The sequence below is a fragment of the Sciurus vulgaris genome, assembly GCF_902686455.1.
Source record: "Sciurus vulgaris genome assembly, chromosome: 6".
Taxonomy (NCBI): domain Eukaryota; kingdom Metazoa; phylum Chordata; class Mammalia; order Rodentia; family Sciuridae; genus Sciurus; species Sciurus vulgaris.
Window position 1 is genome coordinate 22459654 of NC_136466.1, and position 19351 is coordinate 22479004.

The 19351-nt window shown below is 46.3% G+C and overlaps 2 protein-coding genes across 5 annotated transcripts in view; one reads left to right on the top strand and one right to left on the bottom strand.

Moving 5' to 3' along the window:
- Positions 1-19351, bottom strand: part of CYFIP2 (cytoplasmic FMR1 interacting protein 2) — a 121026-nt gene that overhangs the window by 43170 nt on the left and 58505 nt on the right. For all 3 annotated transcript variants that reach the window (XM_079144978.1, XM_079144980.1, XM_079144979.1), the window contains 4 exons: positions 16132-16240; positions 14184-14303; positions 8440-8639; positions 6717-6804 (listed from right to left, as the gene is read on the bottom strand). In XM_079144978.1, the coding sequence (XP_079001104.1) occupies positions 6717-6804; positions 8440-8639; positions 14184-14303; positions 16132-16240 (517 nt within the window). The remainder of the gene's footprint in view (positions 1-6716; positions 6805-8439; positions 8640-14183; positions 14304-16131; positions 16241-19351) is intronic.
- FNDC9 (fibronectin type III domain containing 9) lies at positions 2079-6705 on the top strand. Of its 2 annotated transcripts, none has more exons than XM_079144982.1 (2): positions 2079-2210; positions 4184-6705. In XM_079144982.1, exon 2 carries the CDS (start codon positions 4191-4193, stop codon positions 4863-4865), a length of 675 nt encoding a protein of 224 aa, XP_079001108.1. In that variant the 5' UTR covers positions 2079-2210; positions 4184-4190; the 3' UTR covers positions 4866-6705. The 2 variants fall into 2 exon arrangements, with proteins under 2 accessions (XP_079001108.1, XP_079001107.1); XM_079144981.1 differs by lacking the exon at positions 2079-2210 and adding an exon at positions 2464-2566.

The following is a 19351-nucleotide window of genomic DNA, read 5'->3' on the forward strand; positions in this document are numbered from 1 at the left end:
ACTTAGCAAGACCCTATCTCAAAATTAAAACAACAACAACAACAACAACAAAAAAAAAAAAACAGGAAGGGCTGGGGATGTAGCCCAGTTGTAGAGCATCCGGGAGTTCAATCCCTAGTACCACAAAATAACAATAATAAAACAAAACAGAATAAATGGAGCTCTGTACATGCAGAGACTGTTTCCCATGTTGGGCAACACTGGCTCACTGGGCAGCTCTTCCTAACTTCATGGTCATCACTGAGATGACTCAGTAGGGGAACTTCTTGGGTCCACTTAGATCCTTTGGCCAAGAACTAAGAAGAAGGAAGCTTTGTATTTTATTTTTAATGGACATGTAGTCATTGAACACACTACTGAGGTACAGTGTGACATTTCAATACATGCAAACAATGTGTAATGAAAAGATCAGGATGATTAGCACATCCATCACATCAGGCATGTATCATTTCTTTGTGTTGGGAACATTCAAAATCCTCTATCATTTCTTTGTGTTGGGAACATTCCAAATCCTATCTACTTGCTACACTGAAATACTCCATTGTCAATCACAGTTATCCCACTGTGCTACAGAACCTTAGAAGTTCTTCCTCTTATTTGATTGCAGCCTGTGCCTGCTAACCATCTCCCCACCCTTCCCAGACTGTTGTAATACTAGTCTATACTCTTCTTCAAGATCAACTTTTTAACTTCCACATGTATGGATATACATGCACGCACGCACCTCTCTGAGGCAATATTATAGTCAGGCACGAACAAAAAACAACCACCACCACCAAAAAAAACCCCACCTCACTTGTGAAAACATGTAATTTGTGTAAAACTGTCCAGGTCTAAACCTATCTGAGCTCTATTCTTCTAAGGTTGAGGGGAACAGGAAAGGCTGGACTCTCAGAGGCAGATATACCTTTGTGCAAAATGGAAAAGGGCAGTCAGGAGACCTGGAGAGAAAGGACCACTGGAGACCATCCAGTTCAGGAATGGTCCAGAGTCTCCACCTCTGACGTCCACTCCAGTTGACTGACTGGTAAGCAATCACTCCTGATACCTACATGGGAACTGTGTCTCTGAGCCCAGTGAGGAGTAGGACTAGATTCCTAGGGTTTCTACAGCCAGTCAGCATAAACTTGGTGGCCTAAAATGACAGAAATTTATTTTCTCATGGTTCTGGAGACCAGAAGCCTGAAATAAAGGCTGGCAGGGCCATGTTCCCTCCAAAGTCTCAGGGGAGGGGAAAAGCCTACCCTGCCTCTTCCAGCATCTGGCAGCTCCTAGTTTTCCCTACCTTTAGTAGCATCGCTCCAATCTCTACCTCTGTTTTCACATGGCCTATTCCCTTTGCGTGTCTGTGTGAATCTCGCTTTTCTCTAAAGATTCCAGGTAGCCCTGAATCCAGGAGGATTTCGTCTTCAGATTCTTGATTAGTCACATTTACAAAGACTCCAATTCTAAATAAGGTCATATTCTAAGTATGTGGGTAGATATGTATTATGAGGGACACTAATCAACCCTCTGCTAGTGCCATGATGGCTGGGAGAGCTTGAGAAGGGTTCTGAGCGGGGTAGGAGTAGTACCCACACCTTCCATCTGCCACCCGGATCTAGCCCAAGACCACTGCGTTACAGATGTCGGAACTGGGACTCAGGCAAGAAAAGGTCTCCACCAGGACCATGTACCTAGGCAATGTCACAGGAAATAAGAAGAAAGAAAAAAGATGCAGGAGATGGAGTGTGGGTGGGAGAGGAGGAAGATGAATTGACTGTCAGTTGTAGAATAATAGAGAAGATCATCTTTACATTTGAAACCATTATCCAGAGAGGATCCAGATGGGGCAAGAAAAAAATCACTAGCCAACTAGAGAGAAAACCTAAGAATTCAGGAAGAATCAGTACATCCTGGGGACCAGGTGGCCAAGGCGTTGTTTGTCCTTTTTAGGCCAAAGGAATAAGAGCTCCTCTCAATGGGCAAAAGCCTTTCCAGACTGGTCCCTGAAAGCATCGTGCGTAGAAGCCTGCTGGTTGCCATGGTGAATGATGCTGATCTGAAGAAATGAATAATGTGAGCATTGGGGGCGACAGTGGGATTACTCAGTGGCGAGAGAGACATCAAGGAGAGCCCAGAGCGGAGGAGGGAGACGGCACCATTCTCTGAGCTTTGGTCCACTCTGCCTGGGAGGGTAGAGCTCTAACCAGATACACTGCAAGCATCAGGTAAGAGGCACAGCTAGCGCGACTTGAAAATGGAAATGGCTTTTCCTTTCACACTCGGCTTGGAGAGGGGCCGGGTGATGGTAAAGAACAGCTAAAAATAGGGAGAATTTAGAAACAGAGCCAGAGAAAAATAAATAAAGGAGATGGATTGGGTCCTAAATGCTGAAGATGCTGCGAGCATCCTGGCAGAGAGAGCTTAAAAATGTCTGCTGTAGGGAAGTCAGGCTGTAAAACCGGCCAGCGGCAGATACGAGGCAAATGGAAGAAAAGATTCGTGCGTGACAGGAGCGGGATTCCTGATCACTCCTGATGGAAGGGTTCTGCGGAGGCTGTTGCCTGTGTTTCACAGGGAATGAGTTGAGCTGTATTCATTGTGTTGGAAGTGTGTTTGTAGGACGGGTAGGATCCTGGGGGTGCGGGGAGAGGATGAGTGTGTACGAGGAAACCACGGGGGAGTGCAAACCTTCAGTCTCCTTCCAGACAACCTTCCCCAGAGGGATCTGAGCACACCTGCCTCATCCCTTTCTGTTCCTGATCACGGGGAAGAATTTTCCAGCCCAAGGGAAAGGAACTATTCCCCTTCCTGAGCATTTTAGTTCACTGCCATCTTACGAGAAGAAAAACAAGAATTGAACACTTACATTTCGTTGTTTATCCTTCTGTAGCTCGACTCCCCCAGAAACATGGGCACAAAACCATGCTGTTAGGGGGAGGCAGAGCTGAGAGAAAGGCAGGTCATAATAGACGTTAATTTGGCCCAATATCCAAATCAGGTTAAAATCTGATTGACTGCTTTTTCCTATGTCACTGTAGTTTAAAATGAAACCTGTGTTATATGGGAGAGGAGGGGCAGAGTGACATGTTTACCAGAGCATACAGAGGTTGACGATGGATGTCTCTGTATTTCACCAGATGTCTCTGTAATTCAGTGGAGGGCAACTCTCTCTCTCTCAGAATTAAAGAGAAACCAAAGGATGGCTCTCTCTTGCCAAAGAGGGAAGGCTGGAAATCTGAAGAGGGCTGGTTTGATTTGTTTGGTAAAACAGCAAATGAGTCTTAGTACCAGATCCTCATTTTATGATAACATTACTAAATCCAGCAGACTTGCATTTGGAAGTAGTTAAGTGGCTTGGAGTCCTCTTTCTACATATTAGCTGAGTGACCTCAGGTTGCTCATCTGCAAAATGGAAATCTAAGTCTCCAGGTGCGATGAAGATAATGTTAAATATTATTGCATAGGAAGTGTGAAACCCTGCACAGAGCAACAGTCCATTGGCTGTGGGTGGTTATTACCACCACTGACATGCACAGTACCAGGAGTAGTGAATAGCTGCACTATGCTCTATTGGAGCTGATTATCTTGACCTATGAAACTAATTATCTTTGGCCTTGAAAAAACAACTGAAGCAGAAGATTTAGGGTGAAATCAACTGCTGGAAAGGGACAAAGTGAATCTCCACTCATTATGGGCAACATAACTGGGAGTCTAAAAAAAGGACTGGGCACAATGTTCTAGATAACTGAGCTCAGAGCACCTGGAGCAGAGAGGCAGGAGGTCAAGAAGAGATATTTTAGATGAAATAAGTGCCTGAGAGGAGGTCTCAGACCTAGGATGATTAAGGTGGAACCCCTGAGGTTCTGTTGCTTCCTTTCTTTCTTTTTATTCTCTTATCATTCTTATTTTAATGGGAAAAGAGCAATGTTGTACCTCCTGGATTTCAGCCAGGATGGAATGTGGTTGGGGTTAGATGGATAACGAAGGCTACCAGCTTTTATGTGAACTGCACTTTCGTTGTACCATTTCTTCACTAGCCAAGCTAAGTACTATAACCTCTGGGCCTCCATTTGCCTGTCTGTAAAATGGGGTCAGTATTAGTGCCCATCTCATATGCTCAAGACGTGGTGGCTATAATGATGACAAAATCATTATTTAAGGAGGGGGATGTCACTCTTCACTTTGATTCTGGTTCCAGAATCGGGATGAACATCGAGGTTGGGAACGTTTCTTATACGGGAGCCATCATCTCCTGGTCGTCCTCGGAGCCCTGCCTGGAGGACTATTACCATATTATGTACAGGCCCAACTGGAACAGCATCTTCTCTGGCTATCTTCGCTACAGCTTCCACCACGAGGAGAAGGTGCCTCGAACGATCAGCTCGGTGGCGCTGGAACACCTGGCCCCTTCCACGCTCTACTTCCTCTGCATCAGTTGTAAGAAGGCTGCCTTCCCCTACAGGCACTACTGCACCATGTTCCACACCTTGGATAAGAGTCCGCTGGCTGCTGGCAGCTCACTGGTGGATCCGCAAATCTCCCTTTGGGTGTTGATGGCCATCCTGCTGGCCTGCTTCACAGCTGTCTTGGCCTTCATCTGCCTCCAGTTCTGGTGCATCCGTTGCCATGAGCCTCGATGGTCTTACAGAGCTGGCCACATGGAGGAAGCCAATGGGCTAGTGAGATGGCCAGAGGAGGCCCCAGCCCTTGGGCAGAGGGAGGAAGACCTGCAGGGGCTTCCCCTGGTAGAAATGCCACGCAAGAACTCTGGAGCAGAAGCTGGGGCAGAACCTGAAGCCCTGCAGGATGCCCCTGATGAGGGAGCCTTAGTCAGGGAGGGAGGTGATCAACCTGCCATATTGCCTCACTTCAGGGAATGAGAGGTGGGGAGGCGATGGCCCCCATCATATAGCCAACCCCACCATACACACAGTAGGCCTTTTGTAAAAAAATGTGTCTATAGACTCCCCATCTCTCTTCCCTTAAATGTCAGTGCCATTGTGGATCCCCTGGGTTGGACGAATGCCTGATGATGAAGTTCTCAATCTGGAACATGTACTCCCTGGGTGTGCCAAGGGGCAAACATGATATCTCCTCAGTGTGTCCACTGGGGGCCCTAATTAAGAATTGAGGCATTATTTTTAATATGAAATCAGATGTGGACATATTGTAAAGTAAAAATTTGCATGACTTAAATTAAAACACAATACTTGTAGAAAATGCCTGTGTTGCAAGTGGGCTCCTTGAGCCATGTTTTCATTCACTCTTTTGGAAAAGGGTGAGAAGCTTCTCCTTGAGCGTTTCCCAGCTTTGAGGCAGTCAGAGGTCACTTTACACTCCACCTTCATTTTTTTTTTAAACCATGAACTATCTTTATTGTCATTACTAACAACATTTTTCTTTAAATTAATTCATTTTTAAAAATTTATTTAAGCCTTGTATCACCCCATAAATGAAAAACCAGTACCCTCTGGCTATAAATAGAAGGAAGGAGAAAAGAATATAAATGTAATGAATACAAAATAATATTAAACTTATCTTGGCCACTCTCACCTGACAATGACTCTGAGCTTAAGATCTGCTCTCTTGTGTTTGATTCAAAAAGAAGAAGGGATGGGGAATCAGACAGTGTTGGAGAGGTATTAAAGACATAAGCACCAATGTAAGACCTTTGTCTTAATCTACTTTAAGGCTTTAAAGTAAATTGAAAAAGGAGGCACTTTTTGCTTTGAGTCAAGGTTGCTCTGGAGAAGTCAACTGCACTCTCCCAGCATCACCCTAAGACCTTCCAGGAACCCGCCCTTAGAGCCGAGTGGTAGGAACTCATCTGTGTTCATCACATTTCTAAATCCAGAGCTCCCAAGCTGGAGGAGGACCTTTCTCACACGCTTCTATCCATGTCGTTGGTTCTACTTCTAGGGCCATCTCTGTTTACTTTTGAAAATGGGGTCAAAGTTGGCTCTTTTAATTCCATCAGAAAGAAAAATGACGCATTTCACCCTTTGGTGGTGTTCTTCCACATCAGCCCCCATGGTAGTAAACGAATCTTCTACACGTGTTAGGGTTCCCGTGAGGCTCTGTGAACAGTTCCCCAGCTCCCACCCAGGTGTGGAAATGCAAGTCCAGGAGGGTAGCCATGTCTGCCTCATCCCTAACGTAGCTGCAGTGTGCAGAATCTAGTCTGTGTCTGGCCTAGGACAGGTGAAGTGTCTGTTTAGGGACGGCACCATCTGGGAGGGTCAGTGAGCATCAGGATGCGCACACGTGAATAGCAGCATGAAGAAGACCTGTCTCTCAGCTCCGGCTCCAGCTATCTGCCAGTTCCTTCAAAGCTTCACCCACCCAACCTTTTCCCGTCTGCAAATCCATTATAGCTACGGAGCACACAATCCCAGAATCACTGGACAACACTGCAACAAATCAACTGAGAAACAAGAGGGGCTGGGAGACTGAGATGAGAAGCCCCGCCACCCCACTTGCCTGCCCCGCTCAATGCAGTCCTCACTGCACAGATCCTGCCCAGCACCCAGCACCCAGCACCCAGGTCTCTGTCACCCCCATGCCTGCTAGTTGTGAACAAATAAAGATGAATATACTTGCAGTTGCTTCTGCCTGGCTCTCACTGTCGCCTCTTGCCTGCCACATCTTCTGGCTTTTCTGACTCTGGGAACACCTTTCTCTTTGCTTTGGCTCACTAACCTTCTCACAGGCAGACAGGCAGGACCACCTACCTTGGATCCATAGAGGTAGTAAGGCTGGACATTGGCAGGTTTATCTCGCTGTGGTTCTTGGGTGAAAGGAATGGCAGTTCGGACAAAACTAGTAGAAGAAAAGAGATGGGGAAGGAGTTAATGGGGTCCTCATAATATCCATCAGGGGACACAAGGTTGCAGGACCACCCTCCCTGACCAGGTGAAGTTTCACATTGGTACAACTGTACCGTGTCCTAGATGGTTGCTTACAAAAGTACTAAACTCTTCTTTCAACAATCCTTTCATTCAACAATTGTCTTTTTTCCCATCCTTTCCATCAACGGGATAACTTGCAGCCCAGATTCCCAGGCTCAAGTTAGGATTGTGGCAGCTCAGGGGACAGGAGGCGAGAAGTGAAGGCTGGGCCTGAAAATGGCCCCCCTGTGGCTCCATCCTCCACCTCCACTTTGATTTCAAGAGGTAGATTCAGCAAACTCCAGAGAGGGCCAGAGAACAACTGTGTTCAGCTTTGCAAGTCAGATGGTCTCTGCACAAGTACTCAGCCCTGCTACTGAGCTGCACCAGCAGATGACAGCAAATGAATGAGCACGGCAACATTCCAAAACACCTCATGAATTTTACATAACTTTCACATGTCACCAAATACTATTATTCTTCGACTTTCCTACCCATCCCACACCATCCAAAGACCATTCTCAGCTCATGGGCTGTAAAAAAAAACAATTGGCAGTAGATACATTTGTGGCCTGAGCTGTCATTTGCTGCTCCCTACTCAAGTGCACTAAAAATCCTAAGTCTTCATAGGACTGGAAGTTTTTCATGGTCTGTGTGTTCATTCAGGTTCATTTGTGGATTCTTCCCATACGCTTCCATTTGTTCAACACATACTCGCTTAATCCCGCCCTGAGCCAGACCCCTGGACTACTGAGGGTCCTGCAGATGGGAGCATTTTTGAACCTCCTTTTGTACTTGTTCTGTATGTTACTTGTTGCACCGACTCTGGGGGACAGGGCTTAGGTCGTGTCTCCGCCTCAGTGCCTTGTGCTCCTTGCAGGAGGCGAGTTCCACCGTCATGTTCTGTGTGCTCTGCAAGACCATGCCTGCTTTGCATGCAAGCGTTTGACACGTGGATGTCCTCACACATGTTCAACGTGATCCTGGTGCTCCCCTGCCTTGAAGTCTTCCAGGGTCATGAGGACATAATCCTGACATGGCCTCTGGAGTCCCCATGGTCGGTTCCTGCTTCCTCTGTCACAGCACCATTCTCCACTCCAGAGTGTCGCCCTGACTGACTTCTCGGCTTCTGAGAAACCTTGCCTGCAGTTCTCTGCCTCGCTACCTGACTTGACTTATTCCTACTCATCCTTCGTATCTCAGCTCCAGCATTACTTCCTCAGAGGCGAGCACCCGCTTTAAGGTTTGCATCACTTCCTGTGCTGGATTGGGTGGAGCTGTGACCTCTCAAGGCCCTGTGGCTTTCCCCCTTCTCCTCATTCACAGCTGAGGGCCATCTGTCATGTGATCGTTTTGAGCCTTAGGGCTCAAAGAGGCAGGATGAGGTTTGCATGCTCACTCTGGTATCCTCACCTCCATCAGAGCTGCACCCAGCAGGGACAGCCAGAGACACCTGTCACTGCAGCACACTGACACACTGCTGGGCCCAGTTGGGATGAGGCAGTGGGTCACAACCCTGACCCCTCTCCTAGCCCCACCCACCTTGCCCGGGGACTGACTCCCTTACCGGTTCGTGGACCCATTGTAGCAGTAGTTGGGGAGGAAGTCAAAGTTCAGCTCCCAAAAGACGTGCAGGGTGATGCGGCCATAGGGAGCGGACACGTTGTGATTGGCCTCCCGAAACATGGCGTCAAAGCTGTCCAGTGTCATGTGCTTGCAGAGCAGCCGGTGTGTGAGACGGTTCACCTCCAGCAGCCACTCCAGCTCCTGCCAGAGAGAGCCCGTGGCTGCTCAGGTTTTGCACCCAACCTCACGGACACGGTTCTACCTATGAACTCCCCTCATGCAAGTGAAGGCCCCTCCCACTACCTCAACCTCCTACGTGAGGCCTGGGACCCTCTGCGGTGGCACAGGACAAAGTTCCCTGTTTCTGAGAAGTGGAAGAAATTGTCAGACTATACTGGGGGCAAGGAAGGGTGGTGGGCTGGGGTTGGCTACATGCCTATCACCTTTTACTTTTGGGTAAAAATATGTTTATGGCTCTCCAGCTTCTAGACAGGTAAGGAAAAAAGGCCGTCCCACAGCGTCACAGGAAAAGTAAAACACTGTGACTGTATATCACCAGAGGCTATTTCTCTGCCCTGCAGAAAGCAATATGAGATACTCCCTATTTAGAGCTTAGTATTAGATTGAAGTATATGAAGTTTGCTTTCTTAACACAAATGCTACCATCTATTGACAAATTCATTCGGTTCAACCTAATTAATAGGTACCAATTTTGTATGTGTTAACTCATTTAAATCTCGTCTTGGTCCATGAGGTCAGTGTTGCTGCTGTCCTTATTTTAAGCACATAGGAATTGAGGCTTTGAGAAGGTTTCAAATCCAGGAAGACAGGCTCCAAAGTACATATGATTAACCACTGTCTACCTCAAAGGAGGTGGGAGAAGAAAGCCTCTTCCTTTGATGGTAGACCCCTCAGACAGGGGTAGCAAAGACACATGTAGTCTGTAGCAAGCTCCTGATGACCAGGGACCTGTGCGCACTGTAGGCTCTGGTCATTTAGAATTCCACCTTTGGGTAGAGAGTGGGATCACAGTAGGTATCTGTGCATAGCAGGACATTGCGTTTGTTGGGAAATAAAAACCGAGTGAAAAACCTTTGGGCTTGCTTTGGTTTCTCCTTGTCCTGTAGCTTCTGCATCACTACTATCGAAAACAATCAAAACACAACTCATGCAGAGAGAGAAGACAGCCCAAATTCTGTGGCACTTGAGGCCACTCCCACATTATCTTGGTTAACCTGTCTTTTGAGATAGTACAACTGTTCCTGTTTCATGGAGAAGGGGACTGAATCTCGGAAGGTCCAGAAACTTGCCCCAAGGTCACAGGGAGTACGTAACAGGTTGGGATGTGAATCCAGCTCTGATTCCAAATAAGCAGTTCTTGGCCCCTGTGACACAGGGCCCAAAATAAAGACATGAGAGCTGTGATCAGCCTTTGAAAGGCAAACATGGCTGGAAGAAGAACACGAGGGCAGTTTCCCAGCGCACCGTGGGTGAGGTAGTCAGTGGGCGAGCTTAATGACAGGGACGTGGAGCTGGGCTGGCAATGCAAGGGAGGGAACCAGCTCCACTCTCCTCACTGCAAGGTCCCCCATCCTTTGGGAGTCTGCTCTGCTGGAGTGGAGGCCTCAGTCCATACTTCCAATCTTGAGTTCTGGGGTGGACATTTATTGCCCTGGAAGTCAAACTATGCTCTAAACTGAGGTTGGAGAACTGTTTGAAAGCTTGCAAACATAAATGGCTATGGGGTCAGATAGGCTAAGAAATGGAGACCAGGTAGGATAGGGAGGAAGCCCCAGGATAGGTTATCTGTGGCAGAGTGGACAGCCCCCACCAGATAGAGGTGGCCCTGCTGCTTCTGAGACTCCACCTGATGGCTGCCCCATCAGCATGGGCTAGTGGTGACAGATCATAAATTTTTCAAAAGGTGCTCGAAATCTGGATTTCAATTCTGGGGAGGCAGCCAGAACGACAAGTTTCCAGTCACTGTGCACCCTGAAGTAAATGAAGGGCAGAAACACAGAATCTTGTTTTCTGCTTCCGTCTCCTGAGGCTTAGCTGACTCTCCTGTATCTCTGTTCCCACTTGCTTAGGATGGGTAATAAATGAATAAATATGTGGGTTACTGTTAATGAGCTTACTTCTGAGATCACCGAGTCCCCTGGCACACTGTGGTACCCTGTTTTGGGGAAGATAATTGAAGATGAGAAACCAGGGGAAAATTTCTGTCCTATCATTCAGTGATTTTTAAGTTTCATGAGTGCACATTAACACTTACAAGGGAGTCCCAAGGAGAGAGTGTATGACTGCGCTGATGGGGGGCGTGGCTGGAACTGCAGGGCCATTTTTCCCTCCACATTATGTAATCAGAAGAGCGTGTGTCTGCAGGACCCAAGGCCCAGCGCCAAGGTACAGAAAGGGCTAAGAGGGTCACAGGAGCACGGTGGGTGCCCTCTGAGAGAGTCTGAACTTTTGACAGCAAAGTCGGTTTGCTGAGGGGCAACACAGGGGAGCAGAATGGGAAAATAAAACAGTGGACAACTTTAGAGCAGAAGTGGAAAGTGCTTTTTTCAAGGAATCAAGAGACCCAAGTGATGGCCACACTAAGTGTGGACCAGCTCCATGACCTTCAGCTCTGTGACCTTGGGCAGGTAAAAACAGAGCTCTCAAACTCAGGTTCAGCAAGGCCTGGTGGGGGAGGTCCACATGACTCAGGTGTGCCCAAGGGGTTTGTGGCAGGACAAGGGGGGCCTATTCAAGGGAAAGTGTAATCACTTTCAGGAAATTGCTCCATCTGGCAATGCCAGTCTGGTGGTGGTGGTGTCAGAGCCAAAGTTGCACTTGACTCCTTCCAAACGTTCAACATCGCCTCCAAATTTCACACATACCCCACAGCCTGCAGTCTGCCAATGTCAACTTCAGCCTCACATCTCACTGAGACTCTATTTGCTCAACTCTGCAAAAAAGGGGATGACTAAGTCCCAAATCTCTGCAAGCTCTCCCAGCTGGGAATCCAGCAGCTTCCCCATCTCAGAATGGAGCTTTCAGGGTGGAGGGAGAGCACATTCCTTGCTTTGTTTCTGGGAGAAGAGCGAGCTCCTCAGTCACACAGCCAGGGGGGCCTGACCCGGAGGGGAAGCATCCCTGGGCACTGTTCTCCATGGGCTCACAGGACCTGGGTGCTCTGGTGCGGGCCTCTGTCTCACCTGATCAAGGGCTTTCACAGCTTGTTTTGATTTTGTTCCCAGCTAAAAGAACATTCCATGCCTTTCCAGGGGTGGGAAGAGGCCACAGAGACACACTCACATACACCCAAAACCATTTTTTTGTCCCCCCATACAAGCTCATTACTGGAAAACTAGATGATACAGATAAACAAGAAAGAAGAAAACCAAATTCCTACCATTTGGAGACAATCACTGCCCATATTTTGACATCAACAGAAGAGAAAGTATTTCACAAAATAGAGGTGGCCAGATGATTTTCTAGCAAAATGCGTGCTATTCTAGCCTCCTGATGTAAGTGGCTGTGAGTCTCATACACATGTGCCTCAGGTGTGAGTGAGGTGAGCGGGTGGTTGGGGTGAGTCCTACTGAGAAATGCCGCTCAGAATTTGCCCTGGGGGCACTGCACTGCAGCTCCAAATGTCTCTTTTGCTTCTTCCTTTTTAAATTTTTTAATAAGCCACTATTAAGTGCTCACCAAGTACAAGGAACTATGCCAAATTCTTTCCTGGTAGTATCTTGTTGTATTCCTTGAACGACCCTATGAGGTGGATTCTAATAGCGTCTTCATTTTTCAGATGAGGAAACTGCTTGGACAGATAAGTATCTTGCCCAAGATCATCCAGTCAGCAAGTGGCAGGGCCAGGACAGGGGCCCTTGGTCTGCCTGATTCTGGAGTCCTAGTTCACACTTACTTTATTTTTATCACTGTGGTGTTCACTTAAAAAAACTCCTCTAAACTCTTTATTTTTGAATGATTTTGGACTTACAGGAACACTATAAAAATAGTATAACCTGCATATCCTCAACATTACATATCCATCACATGATTATCAAAAGTAAGAAATCAACTTTGGCAAAGTATTATTAATTAAATGGCAGACTTTACTCAGATATCACCAGTTTTTCCCCTAAGATCCTTTTTTTTTTTTTCTCCCCATTCTAGGAATCAATTCATGATTCTATGAGGCTTTTAGTCATCATGATTCAGTTTTCATTCCCAGTTTCTACATTTTTCGTCCCAATCTTTTCCTTATCTTTCACCACCTTGCACTTTTGAAAAGTATCATACACTTGATGTGTGTTTGTTTTTGTTGTTAGAATGGCACGTGATTTGGGTTCATCTGATATTTTCTGCTGACTAGATTGAGATTATGCATTTGGCCAAGAACATATGATGGCAACAAGACTATCTCTTAGGACTGGTGATATTCCCCTCCACATGTGGCTAGGTGGTACCTATCAGCCTTTCCATTGTAAGGTTACTCTTGTCCCCTTTGAAATCAATGATATCTTTAGGGAGATCCTTTGAAACTATGCAATATCCTATTCCTTCTCAAAGTTCTTTTTTGGTTTTTATTTATTTTTTATTGTGGTAAGGCATATACATATATATATGTATGTGTGTGTGTATATATGTGTGTGTGTGTGTATATATGTATGTGTATATATGTATGTGTGTATATATGTATGTGTGTGTGTATATATGTGTGTGTGTATATATATATATGTATGTGTATATATGTATGTGTGTATATGTGTGTGTATATATATGTGTGTGTGTATATATATGTGTGTGTGTGTATATATGTGTGTGTGTGTGTGTGTATATATATTTATGTGAGATGTATATATCTCACAAAAGGCATATTTCCCTCATAGAAAATTCACCATCCTGGCCGTCTGTAAGTGTGTAAGTGCATGGCCTGTGGCATCATTTACCCTGTGACGTAACCATCACCTCCATCCACCTCTGGAAACATACCTGTTCAAGTGAACCCTCATCGATTTAGGCACTAACTCCCCTTTCCTTGGTCACCACGGTTCTACTTTTTCCTCTACCAATCTGCCTACTCCAGGAACCTCACAGAGGAGGAATCACACAATATCCTTCTCATAAAGTTTCTTCCTACTAATCTTAGCCCAGTGGATCTTGTTTACAGCAATACAATTGTGGTACTCTACTAGCAATTTCCATTCATTCCTCCTACTCCTCTGCTTTTGAATTAATGTGGTGGTCTTCCCTGATTCACTTAAAGACCAGTCACTCAGCAGATAATTCTTAGAATGAACAAAGAACAGTTCAATTTGCTATTTTTTAGGAGAAGGGGACAGGCCTGGTCCATGCTGTGTATCAGGATTAGTTACAGGGAACAGTGTAAAATGGAAATTTTACAAGTGGTGACAGAAGAGCAGTAAACCGACTGCATTGCCACTCTGGACTGTGCATTACTGCTCAGCCATAAAGCCCACCCTGTTGTGCCACCTTTCCTAGCTTCTGAGGACCACTCTGTAGATGCTCAGCTCCTTAGATGCCAAGGACACACAGCTGTGCCTAAGGGTGAGCCTTCTCTAGAGATCTCAAGAACATGCCCCATCGCTCCCCACCCATCACCCCAGTCAGTCAGGAGGGTAAAAATATTCCCATTTAAGTCCTTGTCCAGGAAAGAGAACCATGTCTTCTCTTTAGCCCAGTACCAGCTAACAACACGTTCCAGCTAGGATTCTAGTCTGAAGGTCTTACCACAATGGAGGTCAGGTCCTCACTCTCAAAGCGGCTGATGGCCTGGTCCAAAGATTTATACATGGCAGCAGATATGCGCTGTGTAATGAGCCTGTTCAAGTCAATCGATCTGCCCAACAGCTGAATGGCAGAGTGGGGCAGAGAGGGAGGGGAGGAAGGAGAGAGGGAGAGGCAAAGGGAGAGAGAGCAAGGGAGGGAGGAGGAGAAAGAGAAAAGGTTACGTAAAACGCACACAGATACCTAACAACCAAACACAACACCTTGACAGGAAACTGAACTGAAATTACAAAGGACATTACTGGGACAAAAGGGATTATCTGGTGACAGGAGCAGCATTAAATCTCCTGGGGATGGCAATTCTCTTTTGATTTTGTAAGAGTATGTCCTTGTTCTTGGGAGATCAGGCTGAGGAGGGGAGGGGTGAAAGTGGTACGTGCAACTTACTCTCAAATAGGTTAAAATAAAGTCCACCTATTAACACATGCCTCACACACTCGTGCTCACCATGTGGGAATGAGGGAGAAAATATATGCAGGAGAGAGTGATCCAAACATGGTAAAGTGTCACTCATCACAAATCTGGCTATGAGGTAGCTGAGGTCTATTACATTATTCTTCCAGTTTCCCTGGAGTCTTGAAACATAAAAAGTGGAGGAAAAATCCACCAAGGCTGTGGGAAGAGGCTCAGGAGAGGCTCTGGCCTCTACAACTGCTGCCGATATCTTGCACTTAGCCCTGAGGCACTTCCTGCATCTTTCCTGTGCTCAGCTCAGTCACCAGAGGACAGCGATCACCTGAGCAAGGGCCCATTTGGTGTCTTCATGGGGGTGAACTTGAAAGCAGGAGGGTGAAGGGCTGAGTAAAGGATGGAAACTATAGCTTAAGATAATTTCCACTGGGATACATGTGGGCATTATTGAGATGCTATGGAGATAACAATCAACATTTATTAAGCACGAGCTGTGTGCTCTGTGCTTTGATAGGTGCCAAATGATTATTCTTAGCTATTATTATTATTTTTGCTTCCCTCTTAAGAAAAATTTTCTGCCCCCCAAAGGCCTCATTTAACCATCTCATGCACACATGAAGCCCTCTGAATTTAATATCCCGTGGCTAATTTTGTCTGCTTTGTAAGTGACGGCAGTAATCTGAGAGGCTCAAGGAAAGCTCTCGGCAAGCCCACGTGGGCAGAGGTGGAGATGGTTTTTCCCTCTTACGATTCTCCATTCGCCTTGGATTTCTCATGGTGATGGGAATGTCCAGGATCTGCAAGGTAGACTCTTCCTTTCTACCTCAAGCATCTTCTTGCCCCAGTTCTGGCCCTTCATAGGGACCAGGGACCACCAAACACACACAGAGAGATCACAGCACCAAAGCCTTTTTGCCCCTGGTTTGGCCAACAGCAGGGAGGCCTGGAAGCCCCTGCTGTGGCATGTGTCTGGCTCATATTAACATTTTTAAATGGGGATGTTTCTCAGCTCCCAGTTTTGTTTCCTCTATATCAGGGGTTGAATTTGTTAACAGAATCATTCCACAGAAATAAACCACAAGCTCTATCCCGGGTTTAACCTGACATGCTTCATTTCAAAGGCACCATGGCCTGCCTCCACTGAGCCCAGTACATGGGCCCTGTTTGGGGAGGATTTATCCACGTCTGCACAGCAGTGCCTACTGAAAGTGGGCTATAGCTTATCAGGGCAAGACAAAGGTTTTGGTGGCCACTACTGGCCTGAGATATGCTGGAGATAAGCCAAGAAGCTTAAAACCTGCACCAAAGGAAGCTCTTTATGGTTTGTAAAATTCTGAGCCATGTGTGACCTCTACGCTCAGGCCCATACCAGGCTAATTTCAGGGCAGACCGTGCAGAGTTCTAATTTCCAATCCCCACACTGACTTCAGAGAGTCTCTCCTAGCCCATCCCTCTCCACTGAGGCTTTCTTTCACTGTACCTGGACATGTCTCTGTTTGAGCAGCGTCTCATAGCGGTTGGATGGTGGGTATGGGATGATGACTCCATAATTCTTACATTCAGCTCTAAAACGTTTATCCAGTAGGACACTGAAAAGGATCAAAGTTAAATAGGGCCAGTAAACATGGCAGCAAAGGACTCTCAATTGCTCAGCTACATCTGTCTCAGACCACAGGACCAACCCATGAAGTGCTATCTTATTCGTCTTTAGTGTGATTGCTTTCTGCTCTAGAGCAAGGTTTTTCAAATCTCTCCAGACATGGAAGCTCAGTATATAAAATAAATTTTCGAAGTTATGGAAGCCACTGTTAAAGTTTGGATCTGGAATGTCCTCAAAGGCTCATGCATTGAAGGCTTGGTCCCCAGCTGCGGCACTATTGGGAAGTGGTGGGAACTTTAGGAAGTAGGGCCTGGTTGGAAGAGGTGGGTCACTGGGTACATGCTTTTGAAGAGCATATTTTGCCCCATGGCTCCTGACTCTGCTTCCTGGTTACCACGAGGTGAGCAGGTTTGCTCCTCCATGTCCTTCTAACATGATGTTCTGCCTCACCACAGGCCCAGAAACAATGGAGTCAGCTGACCATGGACGAAATCTCTGAAACTGTAGGCCAAAATAAATCTTTTCTTGTTTAAGATGCTTTTCTCAGGTATTTTGTCATAGGGGCAGAAAGGCAACTAACACAGCTGCTTTCTTCTTTTATTCATCTACCAGAAAAGCAACTGAGTGCATGCTTAGCATATCCCAGGAATCATTCCCAGTACCAAGTTCCTTGGTACATTCAAGTGAACTGAGGCTGATGGTACATAAGTAAGCAGAGGAATAAAACAGTGTGGACAGTGTTCACTATTTACCAGGCACCCCCCCACACACACACACACTTACACACACACAGTCATTTGTAAACTCCCAACAACCCTTTGAGTTAGGAGCACTGCTCTCTTCCACACTGAGACAGACAGTGCAGAATAAGGAGTGCTTTGAAAACCTAAAATAGGATCCTTTGGGGTTAGGAAGTCGGGGAAAGTCTTTCCACAGAGAAACAGAGAAAGTCTCTCTAGAGAGAGAGACAGGGAAAGTCTCTCCGCAGAGGTTTTGTAGGACAGAGATGTGAATGGTTAAAATGAAATGTCTGGGGAAGGCCGTCACAGACACAAGAAGCTGGGTCAACAGGCAAGAGGGCCAGCGAGCAGAAGGTAGGACTGGCTGGAAAACATGGTGGCAAGCCACCTGTCACCATAGTCTAGGGGCCGGGTCACGGGGCCACGTGTGCCCCAGTAGAGGCATGAGATGTGTTCTAGGCATAACTGGTTCAAGGTTTTATGCAGAAAGAGATATACTCTAAATTGGCATTGTCCAAAGGCACCGCCTCCAGCTCTGTGTGTACCAAACACTTGAGATGAGGTTGGTCCAAATTAAAATGTGCTGTAAAATGCACACGAGAGTTTGAAGGCTGAGAAAAAAGAAAAAAATGAAAACTATTTCTTTCGTAACGTTTGACATTGATTGTATGTTGAGATTCTGGTAGCCTGGACATGTTGGGTTAAGTGCAATGTGTTATTAAAATTAATTTACCTGTTTCTTTTCCATTTTTAACCTACGGCTACTGAACAATTTAAAACAACACCCATGGCTTCCATTGAGGCTGGATTTTATTTCTAATGCACAGGATTGACCTACTCTTTCCCTCCTGGGTTTTCTCCGAATTTCTCAACCTGCCACCCTTTTGAAAAGCACAGATGGCAAGGGGAAGGGTGTGGACTGAGATTCGTATTTCAGATGAGGATATTTTATAGACTAAATACACAGAGGACCCAGGGTCCATCGAGCCTGAGTTTGACAAAGAGTCAACATTTCCACAGTCAGAGCTGCCTTACAGAAGCTGGCAGATCAGCTCTGGGCCAGAACCCGTGCCCCGTCCGATCCACCCACTCTGCTGTGACCACTTTGTGATGGGGTGTGTCCCTCAGCCTTCCCGAGACGCTAAGGCCGGGCTTCTGCACCTGCCCTCATTTCAGAGTCACTGTTTAGTGCACACGCTGTGTTGACAGCCACTTTCACGTGCTGTACACCAACTCCTGTCTGAAATGTATCTGAGCAACACTACCCGTCAACAGCAAACTGAAGCAAATCCTTTTCACAGAAAGAAAAATTAAGAAAAGGAACTATCCTTGAAGTTAATTCTTTTTTTAAATTTTTTAGTTGTAGATGGACACAATACCTTTATTTTATTTTTATGATGGTGCTGAGGCTCGAACCCTGGGCCTCATGCACACTAGGCAAATGCTCTACCACCGAGCCATAATCCCAGCCCTGAAGTTATGGGTTGTATGTTTGGATTTCCAATAAGAAGGAAAATTCGAGGTTTATCTCGACCTGAACTGCTAGTGGTTTTTTAGCCCCTTTCTTTCTCTCTTTATTCTTATTTATTCATTTAGTGGTACTAGGGTTGAAACCAGGGACATTCTAGCACTGAGCTACATTCCCACTCCTTTCAATTTTTTGTTTTGAGAGAGGGTCTTGCCAAGTTGCCCAGGCTGGCCTTGAACTTGCCATTCTCCTGCCTCCACCTCCCGAGCAGGTGGGATCACAGGTGTGCACCACCGTGTCTGGATCCTGTTATAGGTTCTCCAAACCCAGGAACGCACAGGGGTTTAAATCAGCAAGATCAATGAACCTGGAGAACTTGACAGTCTCTGACTCAGACTTCTCATGGGCTTCCTTGCTGGTTTTCACATGCCTACCCTTGCTCACCTCCAATCCATGAGTCATACATTCACATCTCTGCAAGGGTAAACTTTTAAAAATAAAAATCAAATCATGTCACTGTTGCACTTCTTAAACCATTCTATGACGTTCCCTTCCTCCCAAGACGAATGCCTTAGGAAGCAGGCAAGATCTGCCCTGCCTACCACCCAGCTTCATCCCACGGCCTGTCCCCTCTTGTGGCTGTGAGTGAGATACTAATATGCATTAACCTACAGTAAACCCCCAATCCAGCGCGATGAGGCAGGAATGCTCTCCTTTTTATACTTCCAGCACAGAGACTTTGCACAGGAAGTGCATCTGGCCTGCAATTTCCTGTCCCTCCCCTTGTTTTACTTCACTTCTCAGATGTTGCTTCCTTAAGACAGCCCCCTAGTCCCATGAACTCTTCCTCCTGGACAGCACATAACTTCATTGATCAGTTTTTATCCCCACT

Bases quoted from the DNA above. Each gene is read 5' to 3' on its own strand.
- FNDC9 (XM_079144981.1), top strand. From the start codon at position 2,520: ATGGAAGGGTTCTGCGGAGGCTGTTGCCTGTGTTTCACAGGGAATGA. The intron at 2,567-4,183 runs GTTGAGCTGTAT...TTCTGGTTCCAG, and splicing joins CTGTGTTTCACAGGGAATGA to AATCGGGATGAACATCGAGG.